General features: G+C 44.9%; 1 protein-coding gene across 4 annotated transcripts in view; it reads left to right on the top strand.

Annotated features, from left to right (window-relative positions):
* The first annotated feature begins 3680 nt into the window (after window positions 1-3680).
* The window catches only part of TMEM260 (transmembrane protein 260), a 62147-nt gene continuing 44515 nt past the window's right edge, over window positions 3681-21312 (top strand). Inside the window, exons 1-3 of one of the 4 annotated variants that reach the window (XM_051822918.2) lie at window positions 3681-4000; window positions 9757-9788; window positions 10490-10641. In XM_051822918.2, coding sequence (XP_051678878.1) covers window positions 3775-4000; window positions 9757-9788; window positions 10490-10641 — 410 coding nt within the window. In that variant the 5' untranslated portion in view covers window positions 3681-3774. The remainder of the gene's footprint in view (window positions 4001-9756; window positions 9789-10489; window positions 10642-21312) is intronic. The other 3 variants (XM_070053599.1, XM_051822917.2, XM_008269705.4) reach the window with 3 other exon arrangements.

Genomic DNA, 21312 nt, shown 5'->3' with positions numbered 1-21312 from the left:
AAGAGGGGCAACCGGGACAGAATGCAGCGCCCCGACCGGGACTAGAACCCAGTGTGCCGGCGCCATTAGGTGGAGGATTAGCCTATTGAGCCGCGGTGCCAGCCACCTACAGACTTTTTTCTCTCTGTCTCTAATATTTTCTGTTTTCTGTCCTCCTCGGTCTTGCTTCCACCAGTCTCCTGTATCTCTCTCTCTCTCTCTCTCTCTCTCTCTCTCTCTCTCTCTCTCAATACTTTCCTGGATTCTAAAGAAGAAAAACCACAAACCTCATTTAGTACTTCAGTCTCTGTGATTCTCATACTACTTCGCTGCCAAACTACTTACAAATGCATTCTATTATTTTTTACTTATTTGTTTTTATTTTTTGAAACGGGGGAGGGAATGAGAGGGAGAGGGAGAGAGAGAGAGAGTGGAAGAGAGAGAGAGAGAGAGATCTTCCATCTGATGATTAACTCCCCAAATGCCCACAATAGCCAGGGCTGGGACAGACCCAAGACAGGAGCCTGGAACCCAATCCAGGTCTCCCACATGGGTGGCAGGGACCCAAGTACTTGAGCCATTACCTGAGACCTCTCGGGGTGTGCATTAGCAGGAAGCTGGAATTGGAAGTGGAGTGAGACTCAAACCCAGAACTCTGACTTAGGAATGGGTATCCCCAGAGGTGACTTCACTTCTGTGCCAAATGCCTGCCCCAGCATTCTATTTTTACTCCTTCATTTCCTAAGCACCTGGTCCCGATTTTCTTATCTATTCCTCTACTGAAACTGACCTCTGGGATTGTCAGGGTTCACATCTCTCCAGATCACCAAATGCAATTACGCAGGACAGGCCAGGTGCCTTCCAATGTCCATCTTCCCCTTCTTCCTTTGTATTGAAACCCTGGACAAGCTGTCCAGGTATAAAGGTGCATTTCCCAGCCTCCTTTGCCCCTAACACCTGCAGAACTGTGGAATGGCATTTCCAGAGCACTGCCCTCCCCCTCCCCCTTCTTGTCCCTTTCTTCCTTGAGTGTGGAGGACACGCTTGGGGCCTTAGCGGCCATCTTGTGCCAGGAGATGGCCTTGAGGCTGTGAGCTGACTGGGATGGTGCAGTTTCATCCTCAGTGACATCAGGGAGTTGCCCAACCGGTGTTAGACCGACTTCCACCAGACTTCCGCCACTTTTACGGGGAGAGACTGAAAGCTTGAATGTTTATGCCGCTGTAGCAGGGTCTCTGTTAGCAGGATCCTAATGCAGTCCCTAATGGATACAGAATGATCTCTCCTTGCTCACCCATTCATGCATTACACAAATATTTTGTTAATCACTGTTTAGATGCAATGCAAATAAGACAACGTCCCCTAGGTTTAAAAAGCTGCTAGGATATAGACATGGAGAAGTCAGAGTGAGATGGGGCTTAAAAAAAATAAACTACTTCTATAGTTTAAAGACAAGGTTAGGAGGCATAATTCTGAGATGTGGCACTCCGTGGCTACTATTTAAAACGTTCATCTCGGGAAGAAAGGCAGAGAGACAGGGAAGTGGACAGCAGCCCCAGTACACGCCACCACTTGGGACTCTGGCAGAAGCACAGCAGGGTGGAGAGCCCTGTGGCAAAAGGGAAGCCTTTGGAAGGGGCTGGTGCTGGGGCTTCAGGGAGGCGGCGACAGCCCGATGGCCCCTGGGAGGCAGAGGTACTGCTGTCGAAGGGGAGGGACTTCCTGTGAGAGTGCCTCACTAGCACAGCCCCCTTGCTGGGCCCGTCCCCAGCTTTGCATATGCAGTTGTGTGTTTGCTTAGAGACAGCTCTCCCAGGTGTACGCATTGGAGGGCCAGCTGTACCCCTCCCCAGTGTCCACCTCTCTGCGACACCCTGACCGCCTGTGCCTCATTGATGTTACTCCTTCCTTAGCTTCTGTGACCCCTCATCTCCTCCTGCTGTTTGCTCTCCTTCTCCTGCCGTTCCCTAAATGAAGAAATGGGCTAACGCTGGACCTGCACTCGCTCTCTCTACAGTAGGGCTTGGCCAACTTAGCCATTCTTCCCATCCGTACGTGACCAACACCTACACTGGTACTTTTAGCACTGAGCTGTACTTGCCAAACAAGGGCAAAGCATCCGTCCCTTCTGAGATAAAAGTTTATGTTTGCCAAGCTCATAAACAAAAGATGAAATGCATGAAAAGGGACAGAAGTCAAAGCCTGGCTCAGCCAGTACTGCTTATTGGGCTGCCCTTTCAGGAGACATGGAAGACAGCCTGCCTTTATCTACTGCCAAGTTACACATGACCCTGGACTTGGTGCTATAAAACAAGATTTACCATCTCAGTTTCCATAGGACAGCAGTGCGGATGGCCTTGCGTCGGGTCCTCGGGTTCTTTGGTTCAGGATCCCCCACAGGCTGCAGCGGAGGTCCTGATGGGAGTGACAGTCATCTCATGGTTGAGCTGGGGGCAGTCCCCATTTCCAACTTTGTCATATGGTGTTGGCTGGATGGAGCTCCCCAAAGGTTGCTGGCCTGTGCCGCTGGAGGCTGGAGGCTGGAGCTGCTGTGTGGACCCTGCACACAGCGTGTAGGCGCTTTCCTACTAAGAGCAAGAAGGAGGTCAGTGTTTTACAACCTGCTCTCAAAGCTGGCCGCCATCACTGGGGCCTTATTCTACAGAAGGAAGGGAGTCACTGGGGCCGGCCCACACACAAGGGGGAGAATACCAGGAGTGGGGCATCACTGGGAACGGTTGTAGACGCAGAAGCGAATTTCCACTCCGCGCCAGCCCTCCATGAACACAGCAGAGGTGACAAAGCATCGCATAAACACACCTGTCCCCCTGTATCCATGGGGGATTGCTTCCAGGACCCCCCTTGGAGACTCAAATCTGCTGATGCTCAAGTCCTTTATACGAGTATAAGATGGTCTGGTGTTTGCATGTCGTCTATGCGCATTCTCCCATATACTCTAAATCACCGCTAGCTTATTCACAATACCTAACACGATGTAGATGCCCTGTCGCTAGAATGCTATGCTGTCAAACTTGGAGAATAACCACAAGAAGGAAGCTCTGTAAGTGTTTGGTACAAATGCATTTCCCTCTCCAATATCTGCAACCTGCAGACGGAAAACCTGCAGACACAGAGGGCCAACTGCCCCCGCAAATGACTAAAGTAGGCGGGCACAGTGGCTGTCAATCAGCCCAGGTCTATGAACACAGAAACTCAACGTCTCTAACTGATCCACCTTGTCCTTAGGCTAGAACGGAAAAATATATTTTAATCTCTCTGAAAGGTACGTAGCGACTGCATAATTAGCACGCAGACTTATAATTACTCGTGTTGATGTGGTCCCTGGTGACAAATCGATGAATGAGTTTACTGGCCTATTTGCGCACACTGTAAATGCATCGTCGCCGGCCACCTTGGTCCTTTCGTGCAATTCCACCCCACACCACAGGTGGCGCAAGCAGCCCTTGCTCGCGCGGTTTTCGGCGCTACTCCCGTCTCTGTCGGAACCGACCAAGTCACTGTGAACGCGGGGGTGTAGGGAACCCATAGAGACTGTAGGCCCTAGCCAGACTCACTTCCTTAGAGGAATGCTGCCTTGCCGATGAGTTACTTTTAACCGCCTTAGAGGCGCGTCCGCACCCACGCGCGGGACGCCGCCGCGGGGCCTGGTTCCCTCGAGGCCCGGCATCTTCTCCTCCCATGCTCGAGCGGAGGAAGGTGCGGTCCGGCCTGTGAAGGTTCGACCCGGAAGCCGCCGCGGCCGCCGCGCGGCTCGAGCTTGCCTCTCGGCGGGGGATGTCAGTGCCGCCGCCCCGCGTCCCCGGGCCCGCCGTGTTCTCCTTCCTCGCTCGCCACCTGCCCATGGGTCTGCACGGCGACGGCGGGGGCCGGGCCCAGGGGCAGGCAGCCCGAACGGGGCCGCGGCGCTCCGGGGGCCTCGGCGGCGGCGTCGCCGTGTTCGCCGCGGTGGCCGCCCTGTTCGCCCGCACGCTGCCGCCCTCGGTGCCGGGGGGAGACTCGGGTAAAGTACTCGCAGGGTCGTCTCTGTCGCCCCGCGCCCCCCCTGGCTTGGCCTTAGGTGTGGTCGGCTCGGGCCCTCCGTCGCCCCCTTTGTGCGCGGCGCGGGGTTTTGCGCTCCAGAAGCTGCGCCTGCCCCCGTTGCTCTAACTCCGGCTTCTTAGCGCTCAAGCTTTGAGTCCGAGGCACTTGGCCCAGATCAGGTTTCTGTCCCGGAGTTTGCACTTTGCTTCTGTGTCTTGAGCCCTAGCAGGTCCTTCCCTGTGTATCAGGACGATGACGGGTGTAAGTCAGTGCCACGGAGCGAGCTGTAGTGAGGTTAGAGACGATCCCAAGTTAATGGACGAACGGGCGCGTGCTGAATGGGGAGAACTCTGCAGACAGTCCGAGGGGACCGTGCTTGGGAGCGGCCCGGGTAGGGGCCCCTCAGAGTCTCTGCTCTGCGCAGGCCCGTGAGCAGGTGGTGTTTTCGTGGAAACCTGAAAATAGAGAAGGAGACCTGCCTTGCAGGAAATAATGGGCTTAAAGCAAGCCGTTTCTGTTAAAAGAGTGGCTGGTGGGCCATGCAGACCACGTGCATCATAATGCTGGATTCGAGGCGAGAAACAAAACCTAGGATCTGGTTTTGCTTTGCTGTCTAGTGACCACCGGATAACGGCCACAGGTTCCGGTCCGCTCGGTGCTCGGTGTGCTGTGTCTCGTTCGCCGCACGCCAGGCCCGCGCCCCACACACGCCCAGGTCTGCACCTGAGGCAGCGCACGCTTATCTCACGGCTTATGGGGATCAGGAACCCGGGGGGGGGGGGGAGGTACCCGGAACTCAGAGCAAGGGTGCTGTCAGGTGTGGGCTGCAGCTGCGGTCCCTTGAAAGTTTGGGGAGACTCTGCTTCTGAGCTCAGTGCAGCGCTGTGGGTCTCTGTAAGACGGCCGACTTCTGTGCAGGAGAGGAGACGGGCGCGCTGGCTGACACCTCCGTCACTAGGTACGCCCCCGGCCTGTTCCATTCGTGCAGGCAGGAGAGGCTTGCTCGGGGCATCTTCCAAGCCGCCCGCCGTGCTGAGGATCCTTGATGTTCCATTTTCTTTCTTTTTTTATTTTATTTTATTTTTATTTGACAGAGTTAAATAGAGAGAAAGGTCTTCCCTCCGTTGGTTCACTCCTCAAATGGCCGCTAGGGCCGGAGCTACGCAGATCCAAAGCCAAGAGCCAGGTGCTTCTCCTGGTCTCCCATGCGAGTGCAGGGACCCAAGCACTTGGGCCATCCTCCTCTGCCTTCCTGAGCCACAGCAGAGAGCTGGACTGGAAGAGGAGCAACCAGGACTAGAACCCGGCACCCATATGGGATGCTGGCGCCATTGGTGGAGGATTAACCTAGTGAGCCACGGTGCCGGCCCCCCCTTGATGTTCCATTTTCAAGTCCCTGCCTCCCTTTCAGGTTCCACTGAACAGGTAGGGTTAGTGTTTCATTGGTGTAGTAGGGGATGGAGTTACTGTATGTTCAAGACTTACATTAAGTAATAGGAATAATTTTGTCATCATGAGAGTTTTGAGATAGGAGAACATGTTCCAGAGGCAGGTAGCTCTTTGATCCCCCCTCCCTTTTTTTTTAAAGATTTTTTTATTTGAAAGACAGAGTTAGAGAGAGAGAGATTGTCAGCTGATTCACTCTCCAAATGACTGCAATGGCTGCGCTGATCCGAAGCCAGGAGCCTGGAGCTTCTTCCGGGTCTCCCACGTGGGTGCAGGGGCCCAAGGATTGGGCCATCCTCCACTGCTTTCCCAGGCCCTAGCAGGGAGCTGAATCAAAAGTGGAGCAACTGGGACTTGAATCGGCGCCCATAAAAACAAAATTAAAACCCCAAAGAGTAGACTACTGAGTATGGCTTTCAGCCTGAGGTCTGAGGGTGGGATGCGTGACAACAGTTAGCATTTATGGGGCACTTCGGTGTGCCAGGCTGTGTTCCAGCTCCTTCGTACGGGTGCTTGTCGTAACTGCCCGGCTGTCTTCTGAGGTAGGTGGTATTAGCACAGCTAAGCTGTGTCCAGAGTCCCACAGCTAGGGAACAGTCGCGGAGGAAAGCCGAGTGGATGACTTCAGCACGTGCTGTCTGAACCTCTACTCTCTGTCGAAGAATTGAATGAAATTCTTTGTTACGTCTGCCCTCACGTATATAATGATGTTTAAAGGCTACTTAAAATATATGGTTGTTGCTTTGTCTTTATTCTGTATTTTATCTTTTCCAAAAGGAATAAAATTACATATTTGCCATAAGTCACCAAACTTTTAGGCGTTCCAGTTTGTTTAGTGTGATGGTGAGTAGTGGTTATCTCTAGTATTTTTAGTTCATTTTGGGGAATGATTAATAAACTGCTTTCCAAGTGTGTGCTAGTATGGAGATCTTGTGTAGTCACATCTTGGATAATTTTGTTTGTGTATCAAATGTATCACTCTCCTTGAATGTTTATGAAGTGTATTTTTTATTCAATAAACAGACTGCATCTCAAAACCAACGTAAAGTATGTATTATTCTTCCTGAAAAGGCTTAAGTTATATGCTATCAATCCGTCAGACTGTGTGGACTTGCACAATTATCTTTGGCACACTTGGCACACACAGTTCCTTCAGGGGCCGGAGTGCCCGTGGTCCAGCGGGGAAGGAGGTAGAAGTCTGGCTTTCACCAGTTCTCTAATGTGCGTTTGCATATTTTAGAGACTGCCTTTCACAGACTTGATAGAAGAGAATGCAGCATTATAACTAACATGAAAAAAGAGAAAGCTTAGGCATCTGCCAACAGCTCTGTGCAGCTCCGTGCTGGCTCCCGGTTTGCATCCCAGGACAGCAAAGCCGTGCTCCCTGCATTGCCTGGGAAACCTGGGCTCCCAGGCCAGGAGTCTTACCACACTAGGGAGTTTGGTCCAGGAATTTCATCTTTAAAAGTCCCCCAGAGAATGCTGGTGCAGGTAGCTGTGGACTTGACTTGGAGGCAGCCCTCGTGTGGAGTGGGAGGGCTCCCGAGGGTTGAGGCTTTCTTGGACACTGTACACCGCTTACCGCGTGCGATGTGACTAACATTTCCCTTTACCTCTTTATCAAGGGTGCCTTTGTAGGCTTTAACGAGTGGCATCTTTTCTAATTACCTTTCCGTTTCCCATTTGATAAGAGGTGATGGGAGTCTGTCGCATTCCAGGTTTATCTCCAGCCAGGAACAGCACTTTGTAACCTTGTGATGTAAGAGGAAGTTGGAGACAATAGATGTTTCTATTTATGTTGAGTGTAGCTCTAAGTCTAAGTGGAGGAGAATGAATAGTGACCTTGAGATTTGGACTTGGTACACGCTTTGTCACGCTTTTAAAGGTATAAGAACAACAACAACCAAACATCTGATTAAAAGTTCGAAGGCAGAAGAGCTATGCCGTTGTGGAGTTAAACCGTAAAATATCCTTCACAGTGGTTGGGAAGGGAATAGTTTTTCTAAAGACCGCTTTAAAAAGAAGTACCTAGGATTTGAACAGTGGCTGGTTTCTTAGGTGCTGTTGAGTATCTGAAGGAATTGACTGAGCAGTTGTCTTTGGGCGCCCTTATGGGGCTGTTCCCTGATGCGAACACCATTCACCTTAGATAGCAAGGATGACGATGATGTGTCTCAGCCTCTGTGCAGCCTTGCATGACAGTCTCTGACTGGAGGAGGGGTAGGTGGCGGTTCTTGGCAGAATCCTGGAATGGATAGGACAATGTCTTTAAACTTAGTGGGAGGGAAAACAAACCAACCAGAATACAAAGTAATCTGAATAAGTGTTAAATAGGCCGAAGCAGTTTGGGTGGAGGAGGAAGTGATTGATTCTGATGGAGAGGACTGGGGAGGGAGATGTGTTAGGAAATGTGTCCCTGAGAAGGCGGCAGTTGACAGAGGCCTTGCAGGATTTAGTAGAGAATGTTGGGAAGACACTGCAGGGTGAGAGTGAGTGATAAGAGGAGCAAAAGAGGAGCACTCCAGAGGCTCGGAGGGTAATCAGACCTGGTTTGGGTTTCATGGATCTAAGCCTAGCAAAGGGACCTTGAAGCCACAGAGGCCTTGAATGTCACACCGAGGAATCGGAACTCATTCCAGAAGCAGGGAGCAGGCATTGAGAGATGTTAGGCTGGGGATATGATCCAGCCATTTTGCTTGGAGAGAGAGGGAAAGCAGGGGTGATAGTGATTTCAGTATCAAGATGAAATAGAATATTGGCAAAGTCTGTTGCTGCAGTCCATGCCAGAGAAGTTACAGATCTAAATCTGCAACTTTGAAATTTAAAAGCAGTAAAAGTTAAAAGAATATTGAAATGTATTTTTAAAAATTTTTAGTTGGTTGGAAGAGTTAGAGAGATGGAGAAACAGAGAGATCTTCCATCTGCTGGTTTACTCCACAGATGGCTGCAACCAGCCAAAGCCAGGAGCTTCTTCTGGGTCTCTCATGGGAGTAGTAGGTACCTAAACACTTGGGCCATCTGCTGCTGCTTTCCCAGGCCATTAACAGGGAGCCGGATGGGGCCATTAGCAGTGGAACAGCCGGGGCTCAAACCAGCGCCCATACAGATGCTGGCTTTGTAGGAGGCAGCTTTCCCCCCCCCCCCATGCCACAGCGCCAGCCCCCACTGAAATGTATTGAAGGATGCAGTAGCTAAAACAAGAGGAGTCTGTTATCTATAACGCTGGGAATCAGAAGCGTTTTAGGTTTTGTAGTACTTGCATAGACTTTACCTGTTGAGCATCCCTAGTCTGAAAACCCCAAACCTGAACTGCTCTGGAATCCAGCACTTCTTGAGTGTGACGACTCTGGAGCAGTTCAGATGTCAGAGTTTTGGGTTATGGATGCCCAACCAGTGGTCAGTTTTGACACAATCATCAATATTGATGGATTTCTTACATTTTGCCATACTATAGTATACATGGAACAGTCAGAAATAGTCCCTGTGCTCTGGATACTTAAAGTATTAACCCATAGTCATTGAGTTACTTGCAGCAGATTTTAGTAAGAGTCACTAGATGATGAGGAACCATAAAAGACCGTAAATAATATGATTGAATGATTTGAAAAAATGTATTGTGATAGAGCTTATCAGAAGAATCTGGAGTTACTAAACAACTTGAGAACGCCTTCAAGATACCCGAGCTAGTGACTGCAGAGAATGTGGCAGATGGTGGTGGTAGGTAGTGGCTACTGTCTGGGAGCGTCCCAGCCTCAGACCTGCATGCTTCCTGTCACCCGAGGGTCGCGTCTTTCTAGACGGACGTGTGCTGAGTTCCTGAGCTGTGACACAGCACTTCACACGCATGCCCTAGAACAGCACGAGGGCTCTTCCGAACGTTCCTGGGAAACGCACAGCGTGAACACACGATGCGCTCATTTCCAGTTTTTTTTCTGCCCCCAAATAAACTTACCTCTTAATTCCATTCCTCCCCATAACATTTTTGAATTCTGTTATCTGTCTTTGCAAGTGAATACAACTATCAGGAGGGAAAAGAAGTCCTTTTTAAAAATGAGAATTCACCTGCATTGCCATTGACCAGTTATTAGAAACCATTGAAGACAGTTGGTTCTGTAAGACCTAAGGGAGAAAATATTCTTGGACCGTTTCATGCTGTTAAATCTCTGCAGATTTACAGTTTTATCCGGTCAAATTAATGCAAAACCCCAATGCAAGCATTTGGATTTTGAAAACTTTGGAGGAGTGTCATTTTCTAATAGTAATTATTGGTTTTACATTATTTTTTCACAGGGGAACTGATCACAGCGGCACATGAGCTTGGAGTAAGTATTAGTTTTATTGTTTAATCAATGCTCTCATTAACAGTTTTAGGAATTAAGAAAGTTTAATTAAGCATGGAGTAAAGTAGATTAATTTATTTTCAAACCCCAGTTTTTAGTAACTTATAAGTACAGTACGTGACAATTTACTTTAAGTTTTAAATCCAATTAAACTAAATTATAAAGCAAAGCCTTTACTATATGTACAGTAGCTGGCTTATTACCACCCCAAATTTTGTATAAGCTGTGGAGAATAAAATAAATCGGGTTAACAGTTTTAATAAGTTTATTATTTAATAAACTTTATTATGGTGCATGATCCCTTTAGGCAAGACCTGTCAGCATGGCGGTAATCCGATAGCAGTGTGGTCTTTCAACTTTCTAACTGATACGATTTTTCAGAACCTGCTTTTTCTCTTTTTCCCAGTGGCCTTTTAAATGACCCTAATGTACTGTGAACCCAGAGAACAGGCTGCAAGGGAACTGACAATGAAATATGTCACCCTTTCTCTCTGACGCACCGTGTGCTAGGCGGTGCCAAATCCACGAGAGAAAATATTGATTTGTATTGGCACAAGAGGATTACAATAGAAGAACCACCATGCAGACGCGTAGCCATGGGGGCCTGCGCCGCACCCCTGCCCGGGAAGGCGGCTGCTCCCAGCCTGCCTGAAAACCCTTCTCACTGTGGCTCATGTCCGCAGGTTGCCCACCCTCCTGGCTACCCTCTCTTCACGCTGGCATCTAAACTGGCAATCACGCTCTGCCCTTTTGGCTCTGTCGCCTACCGGGTCAACCTTCTCTGCGGCTTATTTGGAGCGGTCGCTGCGTCCTTGCTTTTTGACACCGTTTTCAGGTAAAGTAGTTGATGAGTTAAAATCAGTGTTGAACAACCAGAGACGTACATCTCCTGTGATCCAGCACGTCCATGACGGAAACCTTTTGTTGCTTTTTTTGCTTCCATCCATCGTTGATGCGATGTCACCTCCTTAATTTACAGTAATTCCATGTGCATTTACCCCTTCAAACGATTACACTGTTGGGTCTGCTTCCTACAACGGAGTGAAGGTGTCACCAGTTCATTATCCCAATTCGCTGGGTAGGCAGAACTAATGAGGTTTGTCATTTTATGAAGATGCAGATGGGCCAGTTTAGCTCAACAATGTCTAGTTCACCTTTTGGTAAATGGTAAATATCATTTAATTACTCACAGGATTGCTGATGGGCAGCTGCTAAGATCTAATTATACTGTATTCTAAATATGAACATGTTTCATACTTTTAGAAATGAGAGCATTAACTAAGGAAATCACATTTGCGATGTGGTTTTAATAAGGCTTCACTTTGTTCCATTATAGCTGTAGGGGAGGCTGGGAGATTAGAGCCCACTGACTTCCCTGATGGAAGCTTTTTCGGTTTAGGAGGCTACCTTTTAAAAAACTGGTCATTAGTTTAGGATATTGCTAAATTCATTTGTCTTGGGTGTTTCTGTCTCCTTCACTCTGAACTCAGGCTAACCTTTTCCTAAGAAGATGGTGGCAAAAATACAAATTGTACTTCCTGTAAATGACAAACACCAGGTTAAAATTCTTCTTCCAGAAACTTGAATAAGTCTTATTATAAAAACAAAGAATTTGTATGTAAATGTAGTTTAATTTCAAATATTTTCAGAGCCTTGTATACTAAAGTCATAATGCTGCCCTTTAGCTAAGTTCTTTTTAAATTCCCTTTCAATTATTTATAGAAAGGTTAAAGTTAACATAAATTTATACAAATAAATTATAAATATAATTGTTGATCATTTGATAAATTTTTGTCTGTATTATTTATTTCTACTTATTCTTACATGTTTTCAGTGATAGTCAAGCCTTTAAATATGAGATGTTTAAAACACCACCTCTGCTTGCCTTGATGTGTGTTGTGAATGCTTTTTCTAAATTACTAGACTAGTCCTCGTTAGGATTATTTCTTCTGAGTCTTTTATAACTAAGAACCTGTCAATTTTTCCCTAAAGAGAATAATCGTCTTTTCATTTTTTAGTATCTAGTTTGAAATTTGAAACTTAACTGTTCTGTCTTGAATTTGAAAGTTACTAATTTTCATAAGACATTTTAAGACAGACACTTAAAGAAAACCAATACTTATTTTGATAGTTCTTTTCTACTTTAGAAGATCATGTACATAACTTGTATGTAATTTAAATGTTAAACAGATACGGATAGCTCTTCAGAAAAAAAAGAAAGTGGTTTATTCCTAAAACTTTTCATGTTTTCTTTAATATATGGCTGATGCCATTCCACAGGAGATTGACTGTAAAAATCTTTTCAGGATCCAGATGGTTTTGGATGATAACTTTCTTTGAGTTGTCCACATTAGAAAATAATCCTGCTCAGTCATTGGGCTCGAATATGTGGGCTTTAGATGAGCACACTAGCCCAGGACCCTTTTCTTTTAATAGAGAGTGTTGGCGAAATGTGTTTTTCCTTGCTGGCACGTGCTTTAAATCAGAACTGCTAATATAACTAAACTGTACTTGAGTGACTTAGTAATACAGTACTTTAGGAAAAGTTGCTTTCTCTCAAAAATGGGCTCTTACAATATTATCTCTTACCTACATTTTCCTATGAAAATGCTTCATTATTTTGAATACAAATCACTGACAAGGTACACGTCCTTTGGGAACAACCTAGTTCAAGTGGCAAATCTGTTTTGTCAAACAATAGACACCCTTCAGAAAGAGAAGCCATCTCTATGGTAATAGGAGGAACAGTAGCCTATTGATTGAGTGGAAGAAGACGTTATACAATGTCAGCCAGCTTGTTACAATTTCATCTGTTGTCTGACCTGAACTTAACCTCTAAAACCTTTTCTCCTGTGGCTGTAAACCCAACAGCAGGACATGGTTTCTGTGCAGCCATTCCAGTGACGGCTTTTTTCCAGTCCCAGCGTACGGCAGCATGGAGCCCTGTACGGGCCGCCTCCTGTATCAGGATTTATTTAGGAGACATTTCACTACTTTATTCACTTACAGACCAAATCGCCCTTCCATTCTGATGGGGCACATTGAAGGTTTTGATCCGGGAGAACAGTTTTATTCTTTCTTTCCTCCATCACTTAAGCGAACATTACTGTACGTGGAAGGATTAGTGCTGACTGGTGTGCAGTAAATTAATTCTTTTAACAGGTTTAGGTGGTTTCTTTTTTTTCCTTTCAGGTAATTGTTCACATAACATTCTCCGTATTTAGCTCTTGGGGTGGACATAAAGACCTTCTGTACCTTTTAAACAAAGATTGTATTTCAAAAGCAAATTTCTGTTTAAATGTGTTGATGTAAAGAGCTCCATTTTTTTCAGTAAACATGACTTAGATTGAAAGAACAATTTATTCGTTGTTTCCAATTACTATGTAATTTTTGCTTTTCTTGCATCTTTCTCTTGCTTCTAAAAGCTGTAAGATGTCATTAACACTGCATTTTTTTGTCAATCTTTCCTAATGGTTGGCAAGAAGTCGTTTATATTTGCATCATTTAAGTGTGGAAAGCATGTGTGTCAAACAGCACATTGAAAGCTGCGTGTGTCACCATCGTTTATTGAAGTAAAACGAGTAAGACTGTGGCAGTTGTTTCTGTCTGTATTTATTTATGTATTGTCCCCTTCGGGGCGTTTTCAGCATGTATTATGTAAGGGGCGTCTAATCTAATACATTTCATTGACATGAAGTGGTATTCATGTTATTAACATGTACATCTGTGTATTTAAAATGATGTAATGAAGGTCGTGTTTTATAGGCACTGGGATTTTCCCTTTCAAGACCATGGAAGTAAATGAGTTTTTAAACTTCATAGTACATGAAAGTGCTCTATTCTATTTGAAATTCACAAACCCCACTAATGTAAAATTTAGAAGTTATTGTAATGGCTATCATTGATGTGAATGCCACTTAAATTTGCTTCATGGAGTAGAATTTCAAAATTATTTTGTAGGAAATGTCAAATCAGGTTCTGTAACGAAGGGAGGCGCGTGGAGTCACTGCCGGGCGGCTGCTGCGTCTCCCTCTTGTGTGTTCTGGCGGCACCGCAGAGCGGGAAGTGTGTGGAGGGCACGTGTGGAAGCTCCCTCTCGGCAGGCTGGCGCTGCCTGTGCGCTCCACTGGCGCTGTGTCCTGTGTCGGTCACCTGGGGAGTGACAGGGCAGGCTGCATATTCTCAACAGCTTGACAGTCAGCATTCCCTTTTCAAACTGTTAGGGACCAAATGGAACCACAGAACACTGCGTTCACCAGTGTGTGTTGAGCATTCGTGTGATCTGAAAGTAAACCTGTCTTAGTTTCCATAATCAAAACTCTGTGCTGATCTAAAAGAAAAGTAAGACAAAGTCACTCACCACTAAATACGCACTTTTACAAATACTTGTTTCTAAGAGGCACTCTTTCAGGAAACTTATGTAGAACCTGTTCTAACACCACTGACATTGTACAGCAAGAAATCAGATCTCTTGATGTCAGGCAGACCACCTAGAGTATATGAAGATCAATGATACAGATACGTGAAAGCCGTGCCTGCTTACTGCAGAGAACTTGTGATCAGTTTCAGTACGGCTTAGCCATCTTCTGGCAGATTACTCTGTACCAGCATTTTAGGCATGGGGTTTTGTAATTTTTGTCACTCCGTATTTCTAAGCATTATGTTGCTGCTAAAAATTAATTTGATTGCATTTTTGGAAAGCGAGTGCTTGATGCTGAATACTGTGCCTGCTATTCTTGGAGCTTCAGTTAAGATTCCATTCAGTGAAGAAGAGAAAGTAAAATGCCATACCTTGGAGAATGCAGAATCTCCAGCTTAAGGGACATTTGGATTTTCCAGCTCAAAGAGTATTTTAGATTATTGCCATAGAGAATAATGTGAAGCTCTTCCTAATTTCAGAAGTAACTATGCATAAGTAACAAATAGTCACCAAGTTTTTGTAGTTGGAGAAGAATGGGAAGTACTGGAGCATTAATTTCCATTCAGGAGAATATCTGTCTTGATCCCTGGTTAATTGATCATATATTTCTCTCGTGCTCGTATTAAAATTGCATTGACTCAGACTGGTTAAGCATATTAAGAGCTTGGTTCATTTGCATTTCCTTCTAAGGAAAGGGACATATTAGGCTCAAATAGCAGCGCTGCATTTGGAAGGGAAAAAAGCAGGGCAAGAACTCTTTTTTAAGACTGTGGAGTCTTTTCTGACAGCTAGTCAGAGTTAGAATTAGTTCAAGGAAATGTTAATAACGCACTGCCTGGCCTAATCCCTTTGATATCACCAGGTATCCTCCTGTTCATGGGTTAATTGCTTTAAAAGCGAAGGCAATATTCTGAGCGGTGGGCCGCTTCACCTTTTCACAGCTGTTACCATTGAGTGACAACTAAATCCCATGTGTAAGATGAGGAAGAGCTCAATCTCCAATTGGGAGAAAATTTATGTAAACCGCAATCCCTTCAGAATGTGCGCAAGTCATAGACTTTCTTGATTTACTCTGCTTTTCCCAGAAAGCTCTATTGTTCACTTTCCTAAGTCCCATCAACCCTTTGTAGCAGAATATCACAGCGGCAGCAGATAGCTTGAAATATATAAATGCTATCATAGCTCTGATTAATAGCAGTGCTTATGAGTCAAGTCTGATAACAGTGCAGCTCTCCACTCAATTTCAGATACTGCTAATGGAATCTGTCTTCTCCAATTGTAATATGAGAAGGCCTAATTTGCCATGGAGCTTGGAGCTGTCACCAGTAGGGGATTGTGGGGTCAGATGGGAGCTGCCAGGTTTTTGCCCTGCAGCTTGTATCTCTCACTTTGAATAGAGCAGCCCCCTGCCTGCCAGTTAGCTGATAGGCCGCCGTGGGGTTTATGCCACTGTATACAATAGGAGAGGGCTACATAGGCTGACTTTATAATTGTGAAGCGAGCTCATACTTCCACAGCTACTGTGCTGCATAATTTCTAATAAGTGGTTTTAACAAATGTCAGATTATGAAAAGTTTCCTCAATTACAAAAACTTATAAAACATTTAAATTGCTAAATCTGTTTCCTGCCGAGATTTTGCCACTGGAACTAGTCATCAGTTATTCTGGCCGTAATCATAAATGCATAGATTTCTCAAAATTACACATAAAATTATAGATGGGAGAGACTGGCTGTTTTTCAAGGCCATAAAAGTAGAAAACAATCTTTAATGAGTTGACATATTAATATATACTTTGTAACTTTGCATAACTTAACTACTTAAGATCAGATCTCTGCTGTTTATTAAATCGGTTAGTGTTGTTAATGAAAGTAGTTTTGTGCCTTCATTCTATGCATTCTATGGGTTCCAGTGACTTGGGTATTTTAAGTTCACTTCGTAGACTTTTTGTATTTCCGCATGGTAGAAATCTTGCAGCACTTCCCAGGTTTTCAGTTAGAGAGGACGCGGAGTGATGACGTGCTTCGCCAGTGCCTTTGAGACTGATACGCTGGAGTATACCAGCTTCAGTTGTGCTACTGCAGGCAGAAGGCACTGTCAAGATCCAGTAACAAGCTAATCTTGAGATCTCGTGTGTCTTTACACATTTCAAGCAAAATTGACTAAAACCTGTCATTTGGGAGTTGTTTGAAGCCTGGCTGTCCCTCAGCAAGGTTGTCACCTCCCATCATTCCGTGAACACGGCGCTATGCAAAGGCAGCCCATGTCCACAGAAGCTGAGCAGGGTATGATAAAATGTACTGTTTTAAACCTTCACTAGCCTCATCATTTGTTAGTTAATGCATAAATCTTAGGAATGGAAAACTCAGTGGTCCCATTGCATCTTGGGAGCCTCCTCTTGACCTTAGCGCCTCCATTTCAGTTGTGCTTTTTCTCCTTTCTGAAGGCTTTTTAATTGGTGCCCCCATTGTTTCTGGTGGTTTTGAGTCAGCAGGAGTAATTTGTGCGAGTCCTTCTAGAGTACTGGTAGCTAATGCTTACATAACTGGAAATTCCCAGGGAGGCAGTTTTCCTTGTGGTTGGATCTCATGGAACAGAACTGGCCTGGGTAGGATTGTATCTGGAGGGCCAGAAACTTTGTATTGAATCTGGGGGAGAGGGACTGACTTATAAATGTATGAAAGACGGAAACATTTTCCATGGTTTTCAGGTCCATAGGTAGTGGCTTCGGAGGAAGGACTTTTACATACCCTGCCTTAAATCGCCTGCTTGTGTTCGTTAGGTCTAAACTTGAAAACGCAAAGACTTCAATTTCTGTTGCTCTCTAAGTGGCTTCTGACTAGTTTTCCCTCAGTGCACCTGGCACGTGTTCAATGCCCAGAATGCGTTTGTTGGGAGAATATAGAGTGAATTGCCACCAAAAGAAAGGGGTTTAGCAGTGCTTAGGTTTTCAGTGGCTTAGCTCCCCAGTTTGACCATTCTCCAGGTAGAGTGGAGAGATAAATACATAGTGTGCATTTTGTGAATGGGTCAGAAGGGACCATTTATATCGTTTGCATCAACAGGGCCCAGAAAGATAAGAGCATGGTAGGATAAGGGTGGTAGGTGTGCTCTTGGCTGTATCCTGCCTTCCCATATTTCTTACCTGTAATCCACTGCACCATTGTGGGTTGACACTAATAGTAATTTATTAAATGTTAATGTCCACAGTACTGCATTGTATCCTGTCTACTCGAAGCCCACGTACCTCAACCAACAATTCTGTCTCGACAGAGGGGAGTGTGCCCTCCAAGTTGTGTTCTTTGCATGCAAATAACACTGAAGACAAATACATTCATGAATTTTATGAGGCACATCAAATGTGTGTTCTGAAAGAATTTCAGGTTTCTGTTATTTGCCTTTTGATTGAGGGTTAGACAAACATGTGACTACACATGAAAATCAAATACTGTGTAGTGGAAAGAAAAATATATCTTATCAATAGCAAACCTCTGCAATGGTGTGAATTGTAACCTCCTGATTTATCCATTGTGTCAACAGAGGAGCACTGTCCCATCAGCGAGAAAACTACCGCACAATCAGTCCCTTCCTTAGGAACCTTAGCCCAGTCTTGTGGATTTTGTGGACCAAAAAGAAGGAAGCTGTGTCTTAACCAGAGAGTTCTCATACATACATTTGTTGGTGTGGTTTTAATAGCATCATGTGTTGCTTACCCTAGGGAAGAGTGATGCCATCTGCATTATCTGGATGAAATTTTAACCACCTTTCCCATACTAGCTGTCACACTCTGGGTGTGTCTTTTCCCACTGACTAACACCGTGCTATTCTGGAGTGTGAGCTACATGATTTTTGTGCTAACCCAAGTAAAAAGCAACTAGGACGATTTCATTTATTGAAAACATACTCTAAAATATATTTTATTCATAAAATACTAACTATATATATTTATATAGAATACACTTCCCTGGCTTTGGACCTGATGTTTTAAATCATCTACATCATTGCTTTTCTCCATTCATGTGATACCTTAAAATTAAGTATGCCTCTCTAATGGTATTACAGCTTGATTTTTGACTCTTGGTACTGACATCTCACTATCTTTTACGATATAACTTTGTTGTTTAAAAATTACCATAGTAATCGTGTTTGAAGTGTAGTATCTTTCCTTCATATGTCCTCATAAGATTTGTCTTTCTGTAAGTCAGGTTAGATTCTAAAAATATGTATTTCACTTGAAGCCTTATCTCCTTTGGCCTTGCTCAATGAGAGATTGAGTTAGTGCTTGTATCTAATTTACCACAAAGTGTTCTTACGAAATGAAAAATAGGCCGGCGCTGTGGTTCACTAGGCTAATCCTCCGCCTGTGGCGCCGGCACCCTGGGTTCTAGTCCTGGTTGCTCCTCTTCCAGTCCAGCTCTCTGCTGTGGCCCGGGAGTGCAGTGGAGGATGGCCCAAGTGCTTGGGCCCTGCACCTGTATGGGAGACCAGGAGGAAGCACCTGGCTCCTGGCTTCGGATTAGCGTAGCACGCTGGCCGTAGCAGCCATTTGGGTGGTGAACCAACGGAAAAGGAAGACCTTTCTCTCTGTCTCTCTTTCTCTCACTGTCTAACTCTGCCTGTCAAAAATCAAAAAAAATAAAGATTTATAAAAAAAAGAAATGAAAAATAGTTTAGACTACTTACAATATATTAGTGAGTTCTGGTGAAAAGAGTTCTCATCTTGTTTGCAACCTTATTTGAATTTCCCTTCTTTTACTCCAATCTACTATTAGTTTGAGTGACGTGATTGAATCCATTTCAGTGGAAAAATGTGTTTTCATTTTATGAGTCATTTTAAGGTTCCATGTTAGCACATTAACTCATTAGATGTGTTTTTAAAATTAGTAATTACTTAAGCATATTTGTTCAAGAGAATAAAATGAAAATTGAAGGTAGCGTTCCTGGATTATTAAGTGAAAACATTATTTTTTTTCATTCTGTCATTTTTCCTTAGGGAAAAAAATTATAAGACTTAGTTTGTGGGTAGGTGTCAATTGTTTGGGGGGGGTGGTTAAAAACTTTTTATTTATTTTCATTTTATTTTAAAAGTAGAAAGAGAGTTTGATCTTCCATTTGCTGGTTCACGCTCCCAAATGCCTGAAACAGTCAGTGCAGGAGTCCAGAACTCAATCCAGGTTTCCCATGTGGGTGGCAGGAACCCAAGGACTGGAGCTGTTACCTGCTGCCTTCTGAGACGTGCATCGGCAGGAAGCTGAATCAGAAGCCGAAGAGCTGCCACTCAGACCAGGCACTTTGATGTGTAATGTGCGCATCCCAACTGGCAGTTTAACCACTGCACCAAATGCCCATCTGCAGCAGTGATTTGTCTTACTTGAGGGGATTGCTTATCTTTACAGTTCATCGTAATATTAATTAACCTTTATGGATGATACAAGGCAGCTTGTTTTGTGGGCTCAGATCAACTATTTCATTTAAAATTCTTATTTAAATAATAATGTCAGACTGGACATTCCTTCCATTCTTTTTTTTTTTTTTAAGATGTTATTTTTTTATTTGAGAGGCAGAGTTATAGACAGAAAGAGGTAGAGACAGAGAGAGGTCTTCCATCCACTGGTTCACTCCTCAGATGGCCAGAGCAGGGCTGGTCTGAAGTCAGGAGCCAGGAGCTTCTGGGTCTCCCACATGGGAGAAAGATTACTTAGCCAGAATTTGGGCTATTTAACAGTATTACATGCAGTAAGATGTATGAGTAATGTTTCGCTCTCTTTATATAATTTAACTCTGCCAAAAAAATTTCTAAATAGGGGCAGGAGCGTGGTGCCACCATGAAGTCAATGCTTGGGATGCCCACATCCCATATCAGAGTACCTGGTTCAAGGCCTGGCCTCTGCTTTCCATGTAGCCCTCTGCTAATGTGCACCCTGGGAGGCAGCAGTGATGGCTCAAGACCTTGGGTCCCTGCCACCCATGTGGGAGACCTGGATTGAGTTCCAGGTTCTTGGCTTCAGCCTGGCCCAGACTTGGCACTTGCAGACATTTGGGGAGTAAGCCAGTAGATGGAAGATCTCCTTCCCACCTCTCTCCCCCACTGCCTCTCTGTATTTCAAATAGGAAAAAAAATTATTTTTAATTTTCTTAATGTATATCATAGCCTTTCTGGGAGGTGGAGTGGAGTGGAGTGCAGTGGGAGGACATTTGCAGAGAATGTGTGTCCTGATAGAGAATTCCCTGGAAGAGATTACAGCCACCTCAGCGCTGACTCAGAGTGCCCCCGTATTCACTGGGGTGATACTCGGCTGGGCCCCTGAGGTAGCAGAGGCCCCAGTGACCAAGAAAAACAATTTATTGAAGACTTTAGGAAATCTGTAAATTCATAGGAAAAATGCCCTTTTTTTAAACCCAGTAAACAAGTGATAAGTATGCAACACTAAAACTAGATTCACCTTCAGACATATTAATCATCATGGTTTGTGCAGTGTCACCTTGGTAAGCCTTCTGCACGTTGAATGTTTTCTGTCTCCAGTATGCAGTGGCTTATTGATGTGGAGGATTCATTGATGTTTGGTGCAATAAAACATAAGGCAGGAGGACAGGAGTTTGACCTGTCTGTCAAGATGCTGTTTACAACACCCACGTTCCCTGTTGGAATACCTGGATTCAATACGTGGCTCCAGCTTCCTATCAGTGTGTGTCCTGGGAGACAGCAGTGATGGCTCAATTGGTTGGGTCCCAGCTAGCTATATGAGAGACCTGGCTTGATCTCCTGGCTCCTGGGCCAACCTGGCCCAGACCTGGCTGTTGTGGACATTTGGGGAGTGAACATGGGTGAGAGTGCTCTCTCTCTCTCTGTCTCTGTCTCTCTCTCTGCCTCTCAGACAAACAAGCAACCACACAGAAACATAAGATGGAAAAATTGAGGGATTTTGTTAGAAATGTTATAAAAATTTGGGGTAATATAAGGAATCTTCTTTACATATCAGTATACTATTGCCAAAAGATAGTTAAACACTTGACTTAAAGTGCAGAATGAATAAATGAGTATTCTTGAGTTTCTGGAAGATCTGTCCATATGAACATCACTTATCAC

This window comes from Oryctolagus cuniculus, chromosome 12, assembly GCF_964237555.1.
Source record: "Oryctolagus cuniculus chromosome 12, mOryCun1.1, whole genome shotgun sequence".
In the NCBI taxonomy this organism is placed as follows: domain Eukaryota; kingdom Metazoa; phylum Chordata; class Mammalia; order Lagomorpha; family Leporidae; genus Oryctolagus; species Oryctolagus cuniculus.
Note: the sequence above shows the minus strand (reverse complement) of the source record. Positions and strands in the feature narration are given on the sequence as shown.